General features: G+C 41.8%; 1 protein-coding gene across 2 annotated transcripts in view; it reads right to left on the bottom strand.

Moving 5' to 3' along the window:
• Positions 1-18,748, bottom strand: part of SARDH (sarcosine dehydrogenase) — a 137,016-nt gene that overhangs the window by 66,852 nt on the left and 51,416 nt on the right. For both annotated transcript variants that reach the window (XM_069069240.1, XM_069069241.1), the window contains exons 12-15: positions 17,474-17,557; positions 14,622-14,735; positions 11,891-12,029; positions 10,236-10,349 (exon numbers count right to left, since the gene is read on the bottom strand). In XM_069069240.1, the coding sequence (XP_068925341.1) occupies positions 10,236-10,349; positions 11,891-12,029; positions 14,622-14,735; positions 17,474-17,557 (451 nt within the window). The remainder of the gene's footprint in view (positions 1-10,235; positions 10,350-11,890; positions 12,030-14,621; positions 14,736-17,473; positions 17,558-18,748) is intronic.

The following is an 18,748-nucleotide window of genomic DNA, read 5'->3' as shown; positions in this document are numbered from 1 at the left end:
TAGTACCTCTAAGATTAAATATAGAGTCCTCAGTCTGATATTTAAGGCCTTCCGCAATCTGACTCCAATTTTTCTTTTTAGATTTATTTCACCCTTCACACTCCCTGCAATTCAGCCAAATATCTCAGGCACAACATGCCATCCATTCATCCATCCATCAAAATATAGTCACAAAGACCTAAAATGTTCTCCATCTTCCCCTATGCCTCTCTGAATCCTTAACTTACTTCAACTTATCCTAGCATTATCTCCTTTCTCAAATTACCCTGCTTTGGTTGATTGATTTGCAAGTATATAGAAGCTCCCCAAATTATAGTTCCTTGAGGGCAAGGATTAGTTCATTATTGTGTTTATATCTCTAGATCAGAGGAAACATTGTACAATGGATAGAAAGCTGACCTTAGAGACAGAAAAACATGAGTTCAAGTCCCATCTCTGACTAGTTGTGTGACTGTAATGGTAATGGTAGTTTGAATATCTTCCCTGCCCCTTGATAAGCCTAGGGAAATTTGAAGACCTTCCTTGCTTTGAAGATATACCCTAGCCCCTGATAAGCTGAATGTAATTACATGGAGGCTGTGGTGGGAAAAGCTGCTGAAGGGTGGAGCAGAGCCCACAGGAAGCTGGGAGTTAGAGCAATTAGAGACTGAGAGAGGAGAGGATGCACCCCAGGGAAACAGTTTGGCTTGTGAATAAATGTTGGTTTGTGGGAAGGCTAAAGGATGGTGTTGCTCTCTGTGGTATTATGGCTTATTAACCCCTATGTTGCTATGATGGATTGGGCTTTCTGGTTTTGGGATTTGGTTTTCTGATATATGAATAAATGTTTTGCTTCTGTCTTTTTTTGGAGAGTCTGTTATATTTTGCAATTGAGCACTATGCCGGCATATTTACAGTTGCTGTCAGTGCTGTGTACATTGTGTTGGCACTACAGTGACCCAGGGCAAATAACTTAAACTCTTGGTGCTCTAATCCAGTGGTGCAGACTCGAATAGAAATAGATCATTGCCGGTGATATTTTGACCTAGAAGACAACAAATTAACAGTATCTATGTTGCATTGAATTTTTATTTTGTAATTATCAATTGTATCAGTTATTGCTTTTGTGCTGATTATTAATTAATTCATTTTTTAATTTTTTAAATTATATTTTAATCTTGTTCCTGTGCTTGTAACCCAATGGAATTCCCCTCTCTCAACCACCCAAGACTTACCTAGGTTACATAGAAGGTACCAATCTGCATTGTTAAAGAGGTTTCCTATACTGAATGAATCAATGAAATTGTTGAAATGATACCTCCCAAATCACTCAATGAATGCATAGTTCCAGTTCCTATCCCTGCAGATGATCTCCAAAGGCCCTTCTAGCTCCAAGTCTATGATCCTGGCATGGGGCCTCTGGATTACAATGCATGGAATCTTAGGACATCAGAGAAGGGCTTTATGGATGAATTTATTCCAACTCTCTCATTTTACATGTCACCTGGTTAGGGGCAGAGCTATTGCTAGGGCCCAGATTCAATCAATCCAATGGGATTTTCACCATATCCCATTTCCCTGCCTAAAAAAGTGAAGCCTGCCGATATCCTTTATCCCTATCTCATGGCAGGGAAGGGTTAGAGCAGGAATTCACTCTGAATTTCCTGTCCTTTGCTAGACTCTGCCACCAGCCTCACTGTTTATTTAGATGTGGGCGTCTGTTAGCAGAGGTCAGTCAGTGTTACCTTCTGCACTGAATGTGCTTGTCCAGGATTGATGGTAACGGCTCCCTGGAGATACTAAGGAAATAAGATGATAGCCTCGGGCTTAGACCATGTTCTCTTTAGTGAAGAAACAGCTTCATAAAAGCCAGTGCCCTCTCTTTCCCTGTGCCCAACTGTAAAGAATCCTCTCTGGCCTCTCAGGGAAGCATAACAAAGATCTGGGAGTGAGCCGCACCTCTGGGCACACAATCAGATCAGACCTTGCCCACATTTGTACCCAATCTTGTGGTTTGAAAGTGTTTTCCAAGGATGCTGGGTTGGGGTGGGGCAAGAATTTGCTAACCTATCTTCTTAACCACAGGCTATCATAGCATCACAGAATGTCTGAGTTAGAAGGGATCTTAGACCATAAAATATGAGAGTTGGAAAGCACATTAGAACAGAGAGAAGGTGGAGAAGGAAAGTGAACAGGCATTTATTATGTATCCACTATGCGCCAGGCAATGCCCTAGTGTTTTACAAACACTCTCACAAAATCCTTAGTCCCATTTTACAGGTAAGAAAACTGAGGCAGAGAGAAAGTAGAGTGACTTGCCCAGGGTCATAGAACTAGTGTCTAAGGTCAGATCCGAACCCAGTTCTCCCTGAGTCTAGATCAAACACTCTATTTACAGTGCCTCTGAATTGCCTAAACATAGAACACAGAGTATCAGAACTAGAAAGGCCCTTAGAACACATCAGTGTTCAAGTTGGGGCTTTAGAACATTTGGAGCTTTAGGGTTTTGGAAGATTGGGGCTTTAGAACATGGAATGCTAGGCTACAGAGATCTCAAAGCTCCAAGGTTCTTTTCATTAGTCACCTCAGCCAACCTGTGTAAGAACCCACTCTGTAGCATCCTGATACGTGGCTAGTCTCCAGCCTTGACCTGAACATTGCCAGGGACTTCCAGGGTCCAGCTGAATATCAGTGCTAATGCCCACTCATTTCCTTTGGCCCTTTCCAGCCCCTTAGTCTTGCTCTGCTGACACAAAGAGAGAGGCTGATCCTATCATCAAGGCAATCAGGATTCCCGGGGTCTAGTCTGAAATTGATTTCTTGACATGCTAGGTAATCTTATTCCTTTCAATGCTTTTCATTTTCCTCCCTGCTCTGGCTTTCTCTATAAAGGGAAAAAATAGAAATTGTATTTAGCTTTAGGAAGCAGTACGGTATAGTAGATAGAACAGAAGACTGAGAGTCAGGAAGATTTGAGTTTGGATTCCATTTCTGACACTTACTAGCTACGTGGCCTTGGGCAAGTCACTTAACCTTCTTGGCCTCAGTTTCCTTATCTGTAAGATAGGGATGATAATATCTATAGTACCTACCTCACAGGGTTGTTAAGGATCAAATCAGTTAACATAAAGTAAAATGCTTTGCAAACCTTGAAATGCTATAGTGTATAAATGTTAACCATTAGTATTTCTAAAAAGAAGACATATTCAGCTTTACATAGGAATATTTATCTGGTTAAAGTAGCTCTCAGGACAGGACACCTTGGTTCTATTGCTTCATCAGTCACCATGAAGGCCCAGGGAAGGCATGGAGGTTGGGGGTGGGGGTAGTGCTGCTGATTAATCTTGCCTTAACGTTCCTTCCCCCGCCTTCTCTACAGCTCCTAAACTGCATTTGAACAATATGTCATCATGATAATAGGTGCAACCACCTACTGTAATTGAAAAATAGATGTGCTCTTACTATACTATATTCTATCACCAAGAAAGCTAAGAAAGCGTCCCCAAGAGTCACTCACTCGCCCCTATGCTATCTTTTTAATTAGCTCAGAGGGCGGCTTCTGAGCTGGGGAAGAAAAAAGACCTGGGAACAAGGGAAAGGATGCTGAGCACATTAGCAAAGAGGGACAGGCAGCCTTATCTGGGACCTTCAGATGCTTCATCCATTTCCTCTCTACCCATATTTACACAGAAAACCTCAAGGCCAAAGAAAGAAAATATGACATTTTCTTCGCTCCTATGGCCACTTGGCCCAAGGGCCCACTCAACTTTGCTAATAGAATCAGGGTCAAGTTAATAGGGTGGAAATGTGAATAACAGCATGAAATAACCCATGTGAACATGCTTCAGGAGCTGTAAAAGGCTAGACACATATAAGGTGTCATTACCATCATGACTATTAGCTTCTTCTACTAAAGCCCTACTCTTGTGTCTCTTGATGGTGTGTAAGAAATCCTGGGGTCTCCAAAGGCCAGTCCAGCCACTGGAAGGCTCTTAGGTATGGGGTGGAGCCAAGAATGCACATCTGTCATCATTCCAGGACATTCTGTTTCATTAGTTGGCCATCAGGTGATGATTTCTTTCTCTCTTTTTTTTTGAAACAAATTCATGAAACCATCTATTAGGGTATAATATTAATAGCCTGCATTTATTTATAGAATACTTGAAGGTTCATAAAGGAAACCCTGTGAGGGAAATGCTATTATTATTCCTTTTTGACAGATGAAAAAACTGAGATTGAATAAATTGAGGGACTTAACTCGGGTTACTCAGCTAATAAGTATCAGAGACCAGATTTGAACAAGAGCCTTCTTGACTACCAGTCCAACACTCTATTAGCCGTATACTACCGGTACATGATTGCTTCAAGACATAGAAGAGTTCTAATGAGTGTGAGTGGAAGGAATATCCGCCCTGATGAAGTCACAGATCTTTTCAACCTAAAATAGCATTGTGGTCTTATGTTGGAATGGTCCTTTATCCCTTTCAAGGTGGTTTTTAAAAAATATATAGATGGTTTCATTTTCCATCTCCTGCTCTCCTCCTCCTATTTAAATGGTGAGCATCCTTCAAGATCCAGATCAAGAAGCTCTTCTTCCATGAATCACCTGACCCTGATGATATCTTGCCCTTCCTAGAATTTCTGAAAGATGTACCATTTAAAAACGGTTAATCACATGATACCTGACATGGCTATTTTTCTTCTCCTCTGTGAGAATGCATGTGCACATGCATCTGGTTACCTCCATTCAGACTGTAACTTCCCTGAGGACAGACACAATGTCTTATTCATTCACATGGTATCTAGTACAGGGCCTTATACAAAGCAGGTACTCAGTGTTTCTTGACTGATGGATAGGATGAGATCTCTAAAAGCTGTGAGAGGAAGGAAAATAATTTTCACTAAGCCTTAGAACTAGAAGACCCAGCTCAAAAAAACTTAGAACTAGAGACCCAGCTCAAAGAAGACAATTTTCGGAAAAACCAAAGGCAGTCCTTACTTTACAAAGAACTTAAGCATACAGAAGTCAGCATGCCCAAGAGGGGATGTAGGCTGAAAAATATAACTAGTTTCACAAAAGGCTTTAGAAAATTCCTACAAGAAATAGACATACAGCGGGTTATTATGGGATTATTGGGCTATTTGGAATTCATAATTCATTTAAATTAGATTTAGATCTGGAAGGCACCTCGGATAAGATCTAGACCAATAGTCCAACTCCCTCATTTTAGAGATGAGGAAACTGAAAACCAAAGATGTTAAGCTGGCTGAGGTCATACAGGTAGTAATTAAGGGAAGAGCTGGTATTTGAACTAAGGTCTCTGAGTTCATTTCTACTATAATATGCTGAATCCTTAACCTTTGAGGTTGACATCAGGATTGAAAACCCTGGTCTCCACCAAATCATCCCTCAAATCCCCTCAAATTCAAAAGGGCCATGTAACTTTCCCAAGGTCACATAGCAAGTGGTAGAACTGGAACTCAGAACCAGGTCTCTCAGTGTTTTTTCCACTATTACAACTTAGTAGTGAGTTCTCCTGCCCTGGAAATCATGGAGACAGAAGACTATCAGATGTTTTCAAATAATGATTTAGCATCTTAAAAATCTCACAAGCAGAAGGAACCGCAAGGGTCATCTAGCCCAACTGGCTGGCCCAACCTATTAAAGACAACATTCTCATCTGGGGAAGGGGTGGTTAAGGTCTTTGGAGCTTACCCAAGAAAATCCTTGTTCTATACAAAACCAAGGACAGAAAAGGCTTGGGAAGCTTTGGGAGACAGACATTCTAATTAGAAGAACTCATGTAAATTCCATTACTAGGCTCAGATCCCAAAGAAGCTAGTGATAAAGTCTCCAAACATATCAAAGTATTTGTATAACACTTTTTGTGATAGTTGAGAACTGGAAACAAAGTATATGTCGTTGATTGGGCAAAAGGTAAACAAATTATCATACAATTGAGGCAGCTAGTTGGTACAACAGATAAAACTCTGGGACTGGGGTCAAGAAGATGCTGGTCAGTGATTGTGGGGAAGTCACTTAACTTTTGTCTGCCTCAGAGTCCTTAACTATGAAATGAAGATAATAATAGCACCTACCTCACAGGGTTGTTGTAAAGATCAAATGGGATAATATTTGTAAAGTGATTGGTATAATGCCTGGCCCAGAATAGGTGCTTAATAAAAATATTTGTTCTTTTTTCCTTCCCTTCCGCTGAATGTAATGGAATATTACTGTGTGCTATGACAAATGTGATGAATAAAAAGAAGCATTGAGAGATCTACATGAACTGATGCAAAGTGAAGTAAGCAGAGCCAACAATCCAATACATACAATGACTACACCAATGTTAATGGAAAGATTAACCACTAAAAAAATCAAAAGTGAATGATGCAAAATTATAAAGAATAAGTATAGCATGAAAGAAGAGATATGGGGAGACTTTTCCACCCCATCCCTTGGCAGAGGAGGGAGGTTCGCAGGAGTTATTTGATACACATATTTTTAGACTTTTTTGATATATTGATGAGTTTTGCTTTTTTTTTTTCCTCCTTTTTCTCTTTTATCTTTAAAAACATTGTTTTATGGGGGGAACCTCTGGGAGTGGGAAAGAAAGTGATACTAGAGAAGATTTGGATAACATAAAAACTCAAAAGGCATCAATAAAAGTTCATATTAAAAAGAGAACTCATGTCTACATAGTATTTTTAGTTGACAAATCATTTTCCTTCTAACAGCCCCATGACGTAACAGGAAATCTAAGTATTGTTATCTCTTCTTTTGCAGAGGAAGAAACTGAGGTTCAAAAGGGCCATGTAACTTTCCCAAGGTCACATAGCAAGTGGTAGAACTGGAACTCAGAACCAGGTCTCTCAGTGTTTTTTCCACTATTACAACTTAGTAGTGAGTTCTCCTGCCCTGGAGATCATGGAGACAGAAGACTATCAGATGTTTTCAAATAATGATTTAGCATCTTAAAAATCTCACAAGCAGAAGGAACCGCAAGGGTCATCTAGCCCAACTGGCTGGCCCAACCTTTGCATGAAAGGAAACATCTTTAACATGTGTTTTCTCTCTGAAAACTTCCAGTGATAAAGAAACTCCCCAAGGTAGCTCATTATGACTTGGAGCCACTCCGATTGTTGGGAAATTTCTCCTTATATTGAGCTAAAATCTGATTCTCTGCAACATTTACCCATTGGTACCAATTCTGTTCCTTGTAACCAATCAGCATAATCCCTTTTCCAACAACAAGTATTTATTAAGGACCTAGTGTATACAAGGCACTCTTCCATATTGGAAGGCCCTTCAAATATTTGAAGGTTGCTTTTGGGTCTCCACAAAGTCTTCTCTTTTCCAGGTTCAACATTCCCAGTACTGTAAACAAATTCTGGAATAGCATAATTTCTAGTCCTCTTCCAATTCTGGTATCCAATTTGCCAGTGTCCTTCCTAAAATTCTGTGTCCAAGACTACATAAAATACAGCAGATACAATCTGACCAGGGCAGAGGATGGTGGGACCATCTCTTCCTTCACTCTGGAGGTCTTTCCCAGCTTCTTGATTTTCTAGGAAAAAATGTCATGCTTTGGATGCTGGAGCAATGCTGTTTTATAGATTAAACCTAGATCTTGGAGTGAGGAACACTGAGTTCCTTAGGTGCTGTCTAAAAACTTGGGATCATCCCTGTAATCACCGAAACCTCTATTCTATTGGGAGAAGAAAGCCCCACAACAAGAATTAAACAGCAGTACATTGGTAAGCACCTACAGGCTCATGCTAGCAGGGTCGAAAAGCAGAAATATGTGCAAACTTCCTCACCACGAAACGGTTTAATTTTATTCTTAGGTGTCAAGCTTCAGCACAAAACACTCTGAGAATCAATTAGCACATTTCCCTATCACCTAGTCTAATAATTGTGCTCTTTCCTCCCTGGTACCAAATAGACACTGGGGAAACCACTTTGCATCTGTAGGCCTCGGTTTCCTTATTGGTAAAATGAGAGTGATGATGGCCTAGATGACCTCTAAGTTACCTTCTAGCTGCAGCATTCCATGAGTCTATGAACTTCCTCAGTCTCACTGCTAACTCCCCATGCAGAAGGAGTTTCCCCAAACCCTAGCACAGAGACTAGACTTTTTGGTATGTCAGTGGTAGATAAGCACCTCTTCTTGATTGCCCCTTACCTTGATCACTCTCAGAACTCTGATTGTCAGTCTGTTCTTTGGCATACAATCCTGAGAGTCAGGAGACCTAGAAAGATTCTCATCATGACTCTTCCACTAAATCAGAGTGTAACCCTGTAAAAGTGACCTCCCCTGCTCCCCCGCCACCTGTGAAATGGAGACTTTGGACTAGATAACTGCTAAGGTCCTTGTCTTCTCCAGGACTGTGTAAGATCCTCTACTGTTCTGACATTCTGTGTTCTAAGGCATGGACTCCTTTGGCAGTAGGGTGAAGTCTATGGATCTCTACCCAGAATACATGCATGCATACATGTGTGTATGTGCACATGGATGTAAACTGCATGTATGTGTATGTATATGTGTATGTGTATTTTTAAATCCACAATTGAAGAAAATGCTAAATTTCAGTTACAAGTTTGTGGGGAAAAAATTATTTTTTCCCCACCAAAATTCACAGACACCTTGAAATCTGTCCCCAGTTTCCAGGGGAAGAACCCCTGTCCTAAAATCTCTTCTAGCTCTGAAATTCCATATTTCAAGGTCACTTTTTGCTCTGATATGTTATGTTCTAACATCCCAGCATCTACGGTCCTTTCTTAGTTCCGTTGTTGCATGTTACAAAGTCATTTTTTGCTTTGATGTGCTATCTTCTAACATTCCATGATCCAGGGTCTCTTCTATCTTTAACATTCTGTTTTCCAAGGTCACTTTTTGCTCTGGGGCATTCTATATTTCTTCTAGTTCTGAAATTTCATGTTTCAGGGTCACTTTTTGCTTTGATAATCTGTGTTCTAACATTCTATGTACTAAGATCTCCTCCACTTCTGACATATATTCCAAGGTAACTTTTTGCTTTGACATTATACATTCTAACATTCCGTTCCATGGTCACTTCGTGTTCTGACATTCTTTATTCTGAGGCTCTCTCTGGCTCTAACATTCTTTGATTCCATTCAACGTCACTTTGTAAGTGGTCTTTAGCCTCTTTGAACTGTTTGTGTTCTGTCTTCTCAGATGGGCTGCAGACTGTTACCAGAGAAAGACTGTATCTTACTTCTTTTTGTCCAGGATTCAGCACCAATGTCCATGTGGAGAGGTAGTGAGCTCAGTCTATCGTGCATGGATAACACTTCATAATGGCAGCATGACCTAGGTTAGTTAAAAGGGGGAAATCTACTGGTATAGAGCAGAATCAGGACTAGAGTCTTGCAGATTGCAGACCTGTAAGAGATCTGGATGCCTGCACAGGGAAGTGTAGCTCACACCATCTTCTAGATGCTATGAGTCTTTAGAGGTTGTCACAGTTTAAGTGAGAGTAGCACAATTAGTGTAACTTCCTTCTTCAGATACACTGTCACTAGCTAATGGTGGCCTTCATGTTAAAAAGGCAAAAAGCCTGTCCATTTAGACCGTTTTCTGGTAGGGTGGGGGTGGATTAACTCTGAATCATCCTCCAAGCCCCTTGAGGGGTTGCCATTTGTGGCCTGGGAGCAGAGTGAATGAAGTTCATTGACCCCTGGAATTGGGGAGGAGGTCAATGGTAGAGAAGAAGTAGGGTAGGGTGGGGGTAAACATGAATACAGGCCACAGAATCATAGATTTAGAGCAAAGGGAGCATAAATAGTGAAACCCAAAGCAGAGCCTTAATTTGTCCAAGGTTACACAATTAGTGTAGCAGACCTAGGTTGAAAGATTGTGAATTCATTAACATTGCATTCTGCCAGCTAAACCAAGTGACCGCAGGTTCTCAACAGGCTTCTTTTATAAAAACTAGCCCGCAGTCAAGGCCTCCTGTAAACCACAGGCCCATTCATAGAGATAATCACTGAGTAGTCACTGCTCCTGTTGGGGAATCTGATCAAGCCCTACTTTTATCTCACAATTATGCCACACCTGGTCACCCACCCACAGGTTAAACTGTATAATTACAAAGAGAAGAATTAAGCAAAGCCAACTCTGTAGGAGATTTCTGTTTCTAGACCTCATTGTCCCCAGTTTAACATTTGGGGCTGCTTTGCTGCTTCATCCAAGGCTAAGCCACTGACGCAATGTAACTTGGGTATATCTTACCTTCAAATGAAGGGGTGAGTGGAAAGGCCTCAGGGTCCCGAGCGAGGCAGCTTACTGTCAGGTCACTCTCAGTCCCTCCCTGATGATTCAGCATGCAGGTGTACACTGTGGAGCCTGGGAAAGGGGGGAAATAGCCTTTTGGAGCCTTTGGAGGAGGGATTGAGTGTGTGCGAGATTGGTCCTGAGACAGTTGGTGATTAGGCCAAGAGTCACATGTCATGTTCGTGAGCTTGAGTTGAAGAGGATGGGGAATAAGAGGGCTAAGAGTGACAAAGAACACATCCCCTTGGAGAGACAGGCATCCCAGACTAGAGCCGATGGAGATAAGGGCACATGACTCCACTCTGTAGTGGAAGTAGTCGTAGAGGTTCCCATAGTGAATACACAGTAAAGAGTTCTAGCTCTTTAATCTAGTGTGGCCAATCGAAGGGCCATTTACCCAATTATCCTTCCCTAGGAAGCTGGGACTCTTCCTTTCCCAAGCATTTTGCTCAATTTCCATTTTTCAAAAGAGTCTAGTCCCTTCCTTCACCTTCGTTAATGCTGGCATCAAGCCAGCTTCACATTTCATAGAGTCTACTTTTCCATCTACATTGAGCCCAGAATTAGATCTTCCCTGGAGCACAAGAGATTTAGGGCAGACATAGTGAAGAACTTTCCAACACTGAGAAGATGTTGACAATTGGGAGGACTGCCTGAGGGGGCACTATGGAATATCTTACTTTGGGGGTCCTTAAACATAGGACAGACTCCTAGATGGTTGGGATGATGTAGACCAGTTTAGGGATGCATCTACTATGAAAGCTAGAAGGATTAGCACTGCCACTGGTTACTCGTGTGACTTTGGTGGGGGGAGGGGAGCAACATGGCTTCTCTATTCTTTAGTTTCCTCATCTTTAAAATGAGGGAGTAGGACCCTGACGACCTATAAGGTCCCTTCTAGTTCTGCCTCTATGATGCCATGCCTGGGTGACCTCTTAAGGTCTCTTCCAGCTTTAAATCTGTAGGGATCATATTATCCAAACCTATCACTAAAGAGATAAGGAAATTGCGGGATGGTGGTGAAGGGGTGAGCTGGGGAGGGGGTGGGACTGACTATCTCAAGAGCATAGTGTGTTAGGGCCAGAGCCAGGACTAGAACCACCAAGCAAAGCCTACTTTCTTTCTACTCTACCTACTCTGAAAACTTGATCCACATTTGAACACACCAGACGGGGGAAACTTTTGTTAAAGGAATTGAATTGAGACATTACCTTCAGTGCCTTCTCTCCTTACTAAGGCCAGATAAATTGACCATGAATCACTTAGAGTCTGTATTCATGGATCAGGCCTCTCTAGGACAGGGCCTGTAGGCATGGTGACTGTCAGAGCTGCCCCTGTAGACCTCAAGGCTATAGAAGAATAAAGCTTCTCAAAGAATTTCTGAGAGTGCTGGAGTCCTCTTTGCAAAAATTTAGCTCTAAGTCCTGACACTGAAACATTTGGTGCTACCAAGACCTGACAGCAGGTGGGGGTCAGGGGATCTAAGAACAGAAGTTCATTCTAACAACTACAAAAGGGCCACCAAATTCCCTCAGTTACCCTTGGTTTCCATGAAGAAGAATCATGGGGGCAGCATGCATGGTCCAGTTATCTGAGATTTCCCCCTCCCCTACCTGGGGATCTGTGGACATCAGCTGAGAAAAGCCAATCTGCAGCCTTCCTGGCTTCGGGACCCACCAGATAGAATTTCCCAAAGTAAGACATGTCAAACACAGCCACCGCATTTCTGCAGGATAAACACTCCTTCTGAATCTAAAAAGAACACAGGGGGAGGAGAGGGTGCTTAATTCCTCTTCTTTAACAGAAACGCTCAGGAGGGAAAAATACAAAGTTCCTTGAGAAAGAGCAGAAACAAAGGAGAATTAATAATAACTCACGTTTCAATAGCATTTGAAGATTTACAAAAGCCTTCTCCTGATGATAGCGCTGTCAAGCACATAGTGGAAGTGTTCTTACGCCCATTTTACAGAAAGAAACAGATTTAGAGAGGTTGAAGATGTTGTGATCAGGGCTCCAAATAAGCTTACACTGGGTTGTGACTACCCTGTCTTCTCATCAAACCATGCTTTCAGTTAGTTACCCTCCTGTTCAGGAACTCACAATGCATCCCTACTACTGATAGCATCATTCTGAAATCCTCCACTTGGTATTCATAACCCAGCCCCACCTGACCTGTTCAAATGTATGTCTCCCTGCTCCCAATTATCCACCATCCTCATGCCCCTTTATCAGACAAATCTTCTCTTTATGTCACAGACATACCAGGCTTATTCTCCACTTCTCTTCTTTTTCCCAAACTGTTCCTCCTATCTGGAATGCCTTCCTCCTCTCTCTCTTCGCATCCACATCTATCCCACCCTTCAGAGGCAGCCTCTGAACACTTTCCTTAACAAAACCTTTCTCTACAAGATCCTTCCCTTTGTAAACCTGCACCAGATTACATGCTGTTCTTTGTTTCTGCTGCGTGAATCTTCATCACTCCCACGTCCCACAAGTTGAAAACACCCTGAGAGCAGAAACTATGCCCTCTGCTCCTTTTGTCTCCTTCATGACACTTAGTACAGGACTAGGAATGTAGTAGGTGCTTTAAAAATACTTTGGGAATTTACCCTGGATATATTTTTGACTCAATTTTATTTTATTTTCAGTTCCAAATTCTCTCCCTCTGTCCACCCCTTACCCACCCACTGAAAAGGCAAGAAAAACAAAACCCCATGTATATTTTCTACACATGGTGTTGTTAGCGTGTTATCTCTGTCATTAGAAGGTGATCTCCTTGAGAGCAGAGACTGTATTTTTGTGCTTATCATAGTGCCTTGAACATGGTAAGCACCTAATAAATGTTTGTTAGCTGACTGTTAGCTTCATTCTTTGACCTAAACCCTTTTGTTTTGAGATGTAGAATCTTATCACTAAAAAAAAAAATCCATTGAGACCAGTATCTCCACTTGTGCTTCTCAGCTCCAGCATGATGGATTCTGGTAAATTTCTAGAGCGTGAGCAATTGTATTTTTCACACTTTAAGGAATTTTTTCAGACCCTTTATTGGAGATTGGATGAATCACAGCAAACTTGCGTCAGTGCTAAACCCCAGTCTCAATAGGGATCAGTGCCTCTAACACATTTTGTCAGACTGGGCTCTCTTATACCTGGATAAGAGTCGATCCTCTCCAGTCACCTTCACTTGGGCCCATGGCCCCCTCTACCCACAGTGACTAAGGCTGTCTCAGGGAAGTGATTCAAAGAATCACGTGGTTATGAATGTTAGAGTTGGTAGATTACTTAGAATATAAGACGTTGGGGTAGCTAGGAGCACTAGTCCTGGAGTCAGGAGGACCTGAGTTCAAATCTAACCTCAGATAATTACCAGCTCTGTAACCCTGGACAAGTCATTTAATCCCAATTGCCTTTAAAAAAAAAAAAAGGCTTGTAAGATGTTAAAATTGGAAAGGGACTTTGGATCTCCCTCTTGTTGTATGGATAGAGGAACTAAGGCCCAGAAAGGGGAAGTGATTTGTCCACCCAGTCATGCAGCTAGTTTGTGGCAGAGTAGCACTGACCCTCAAACACAACTTGGTGCGCTCCCACTTCTGTGGCCTCGGTCGTATTGCTTACTGTTCTTAGCACTAATTCCCTTCCTACCCTTCTGCTCCGAGATGAACCCTTCCCATCCTTTAATCTAGCCCTCTCTTCATTGTTGGGATACAAATACCTACCATATCTATTTAATTCCTCAGTCCTTAAAAAAAGAAATTTTATTGCAAAAATGAGAGTTAAGGGAAATGACATAGCTAAATTAGTTTTTTGTTGTTCAGTCATTTTAGTCGTGTCTGACTTTCCATGACCCCATTTGGGGTTTTCTTGGTAAAGAGACTGGAGTGCCTAGGTGTCCTAGATTTGTCCAAGAATATAACCTGTCACCTGCTAGAACAGCATCTTCCCCTCTATCTTGAACTTGATCAGAGATGCACATAGTGATGGAATGGAATTAAGCAAGATTCCATTCCTCTTTCAGGAAAAAAGTATGTCTTGTGTTCTAGACCAAGTATTCAGAGGGACTCCAGGTGATATTGAGAACCATTTCCTTCTGCCAAGAGGGGATACTTTGCTAGAGGAAAAAAAAATGGCATATTTCTCCTTAAAAGGGAAAAAGAACCATACCAAAAATCAGTGGGGGTTGGAGGGCTGGGAAAATACTCATGTGAATGTGGCTGCTAACAGGAGCCAAACTCCTGAATATCTCTGGCACCAGACCTATCAGGTGGTCAATAAATATTTTTTTACCAATGATTGAGAAAACCCAGCTTCTGCCTGGACAACTTCAGAATCATTCTTTTTACTTACAATATCATGATGAGGAGGGAAATCGAAGGTGTATTCATCTCCAAGAAGTCTGTTATATTTGTAGTCTTCATGGCGCTGATGCGCGTATGCCCCATAATAGTCGTAAGGGAGGATCTGGGAAGAGAAGAGAGGTGAGGATTCTAGAGAAACAGCTGAGATGGACCCCCGCAAATGAGATGACAAGAGGGAGTCTGTTTCCACCTGGCTCGGCCTTTCTGCATTTTCTCTTTTTGGCCCCTGTTCAAGCTTTGATGTCTCCATCTCACTTTAGATATCTGCTTAATGAAGCTCTTTGTCCCTTGTTGATGCTTCCCTAATTCCCCCGGCTCATTTTACCAGCCCTGTTTGAGCCAACCTAATTCTCACACTAGCAAAGCTGCCAAACCCTTCAGTAATCTCACCTCCAATTTCAGCCACAGTGCCACAGGTGCAGGCTGAACAGGAAGCTGCAACTCACTGAAGGCTCTGCTGCTTATACAAAACATGCCCCCAAACTCTAGGGGCTCAGCAAAAACAGCTCTACTGAAAGAAGTGGGGCTTTACATGGGGTTCCTTCTCTTTAAATGAAGAGTCAACCTTGATTACTCAACTAGGGACATGCTATTCATTGTACATGAGGCAGAAATGATGGCATTTGGGGCATTGGTCGGCAAGTGGGAGAATCATGGTGGAGACCACTGACCTGGGTAACAATGTCACACCACACAGGCAGTGGCCCTTCAAGGAGGCATGTCTAGGCAGAATTCATCTCACTGCTCAGCTAAGAAGGGTGTTCTGGAAGGGGTTGCCCAGTATAGTGCAAAGAGTAGGGAACTGGGAGCCACACCCATGTTCTACCCCCAACTCTGTCCCCAACTGGCTTGGACCTTTCAGGGTCTATGTTTTCTTCCCTGCAAAATGAGGTTGGGTCTCAGGTCTCTTTCTTACTCTACAAATTCCACTTTTCTTCAAATTCTGTATTGTTCAAAGGCTTATGAAGAGTGGCCCTCGGGTACTCAGGAGCTAGATTTCATGATGTTCCCCTCCTTCCTGTGAAGGCAGGGCGCAGTATATTACTCCAAGAACTAAGTTTAGAGTCAGAAAACATGGGTTCAGGTCCCAGATCTGCCACTTGCTAGCTGTTTGACATTTGGCAAGTCACTTCATTTCTCTATTCCCATCTATAAAAGGAAGGGATTGGACTAGGCATTTAGCCTGGTGTCAGTGAACTTGATTTTGAAATTATAGGTAAATAGATAACTCTATTTCTTTTTTTTTGATAACTATTTCAATATAACTGGATTCCTGTGCAATCCTATTGAGAGAAATTATTATTAATAACCAATGATTTGAGGAGATTCAGAATTTCCCCTTTGTCTATAGTCCTCATTTCAAAGTTCAGTCTCTTGAAGGACATTACTGATGAGACTGAATTAACTCTTTCCAATCTTGGTCAGACCCCACCCAACCTTAAACGAATTCCTTAAAGGAATTTAATCTAAGGTGGGAAAGCCCATTGTATTCTAGTAGAATGGGTGGGGATAAAGATTGCCCAAAGCTGGGTGTTCTCTGGGTGTAGAGATAGTCTCTTTGTACAAGAAGGACATGATGTCTTTCTCTCAGTCCCACATTGGAGTGAGCCCACTTCTCATTGTAATATCCATTTTTTCATTAATTGTTAACCAATCAGAATTGACTGCCATCCTTTCAAGGGCATATAAACTGTGAGCACACCCTACTCGAGGGGTCTTTGGCATTCAATAGCATCTCTGACTTCATTTATTAATAAAACTCTATCATTAATAAAATGAATTACCCAGAAATTATATCTCTTGAACTATTTAAACATCACACTATACATTTTATTTTATGCATTTTAAAACACAGTCCTGAGAAGGTGCCCATAGGCTTAGCCAGACTGCCAGAAGGGTCCATGCTACATAAAAAGGAAGAAAGGAAGAAAATGGGCAAGTGCTTCACAAAAATTCTCTCATTTGATCCTCAGAACAACCCTGGGATTGTCACCATTTTACAGTGGAGGAAACCAAGCCGACTGAGGTTAAGTGACTTGCTCAGAGTCCCATTTAGGGTTTTCTTGGCAAAGATACTGGAGTGGGTTGTTATTTCCTTCTCTAGCTTACTTCACAGATGAGGAAACTGAAACAAACAGGATTAAGTGACTTGCCCAGCTAGTGTTTGTGGTTGGATTTGATCCCAGATCTTCCTAACTCCAGACCTGGTACTCTGACTATGCCACAGTACTGGAAACCACCAAAAGTGATTAACAGTGCATGTATGACTTGCCCAACACTTAACACAATGCCTGGCATTGATTGTTGAAATTCTGAAGCCCAAAATCCTGCTAGATGGTGAGTGACTTGCTCAGAACCACACAGTTAGTGTCAAAAGTAAGATCTGAAACTAGGTCTTCCTGACTCCAAGTCCAGCACTCTACCCAATTTTTTCTTTTTTTACATTTTAACAGCCCCCTTTCAATAACTGGAGAATGATAACATCTCTATAGTTTTCAAAACACTTTCAATAAATGCTGACTCAATTCAGCATAATAATACCTGTGTGAAATAAGGTAGAGGAAGAAGGGGAATCATTAGTTTCATTTTAAAAGTCATAAGACCATAAATTTAAAGTTGGAAAGGCTCTTAAAAGTCATCTGGCCTAATTCCTCTATTTTAAAGATAAGGAATCCAAATGACTTGGAAGGGGCAAAGTTGGGATTTGAATCTCCCAGAAGTGATAAGGTAGGTAGGTGAGGGGTATATTGGGGGAGGGAGGAAGGACTCTCATCACACTATACTGATAATATCTCTAGTTCTAGGTCTGAATTAACTGCCAGATTCTATAGCTTTACTTACAGGAGCTGGTCCCTTCGGGTTAAACCATCCAGGTCTCTCCCAGCCGTGCCTTTCCTGGAACACACACCCCTGCTGCAGGAGCTCCTGGACAGAAAGATGAAAGGGGAGATAAAAGTAAGGCATTTTTCAACTCCGGTCATTTTAATAGTTAATCAAGTATGGGTTCACAAAATGGCAAAATTAGAATAGGGGCCAGAGGCCATCTAGCTCAATCTCGTTGCTTTACAGTTAGAGGAAACTGAGGCAAGAGAAATGTAACAGTTGGATCAATTCACAATTCCACCAACAATGAACGCGTCCTGATTTTAAAGGGAAAAGGGGGAAGATAAAAGAAAATTACTTGACAACTTTATTATATAGTTAAAGGAAATACCAAGTTGTACATTGCAAATTTATAGTTTTGTGTGCAGTCATCTTTTCTATTATGCTATGTTGTGGAAATGTTTGTTTTATTCTATAAATTAAACATTTTTTTTGCTTTTTTTTTGAGGGAAGGAGGCAGGGCAATTGGGGTTAAGTGACCTGCCTGAGGTCACACGACTAGTAAGTGTTAAGTGTCTAAGGCCGGATTTTGAACTCAGGTCCTCCTGACTTCAGGGCCGGTGCTCTATTCACTGCACCACCTAGCTGCCCCCTAAATTAAATTTTTTTTTTAAAGAAATTAAATGATTGGCCAGGGTCGTGCAGCAAGCTAGGGACAGTGCTAGGACTAGGATCCAGGACTCCTGACCTCCTTTCTGATTGGGATCGCTGAAGAAAATCTCGGACTTGTTCTGCTTCATTCTGAAGGATTTCGAGAAGAGACTGGGGATCTTTACTACATCGGGAAAGGCGTCAGGTAAGTGGATTTTATTCCATCACTACTTCAGGAGAGTGCTCTGAAACAGGCTGATGTTGCTGGGTTCTCTTGGGGAGCTGTTACTGTGTCTTTATGTTCCTACTCGCGCCTACCACTAATGAGAGTCCGCATCTTGGGAGCATGCATGTTCAGGGAGATTTTCTAGAGGAAAATTTAGTTTCCTTAAGGGATAAACTACATCGCTGTTATACATCAAAGACTCTTCCCACAATTCTGGAGATTTATGTTCAGAAATTGATCCATATACTCACAATCATGGAAGATTAGGACTGGAGGCCTTAGAATAAAGCATGTCTGGGCCTTGGAATGCAGAATGTCAGAGCTGGAGGAAAGCATAAAACCCAGAACACTGGAACTGGGAGGGGCCTCAGAACACAGGATGTCAGAGCTGGGAAGGGCTTTAGAACACAGGATGT

This window comes from Petaurus breviceps, unplaced genomic scaffold, assembly GCF_028583685.1.
Source record: "Petaurus breviceps papuanus isolate PSGF00001 unplaced genomic scaffold, PetGlider_PUasm1.0 90779, whole genome shotgun sequence".
NCBI lineage: Eukaryota > Metazoa > Chordata > Mammalia > Diprotodontia > Petauridae > Petaurus > Petaurus breviceps.
Note: the sequence above shows the minus strand (reverse complement) of the source record. Positions and strands in the feature narration are given on the sequence as shown.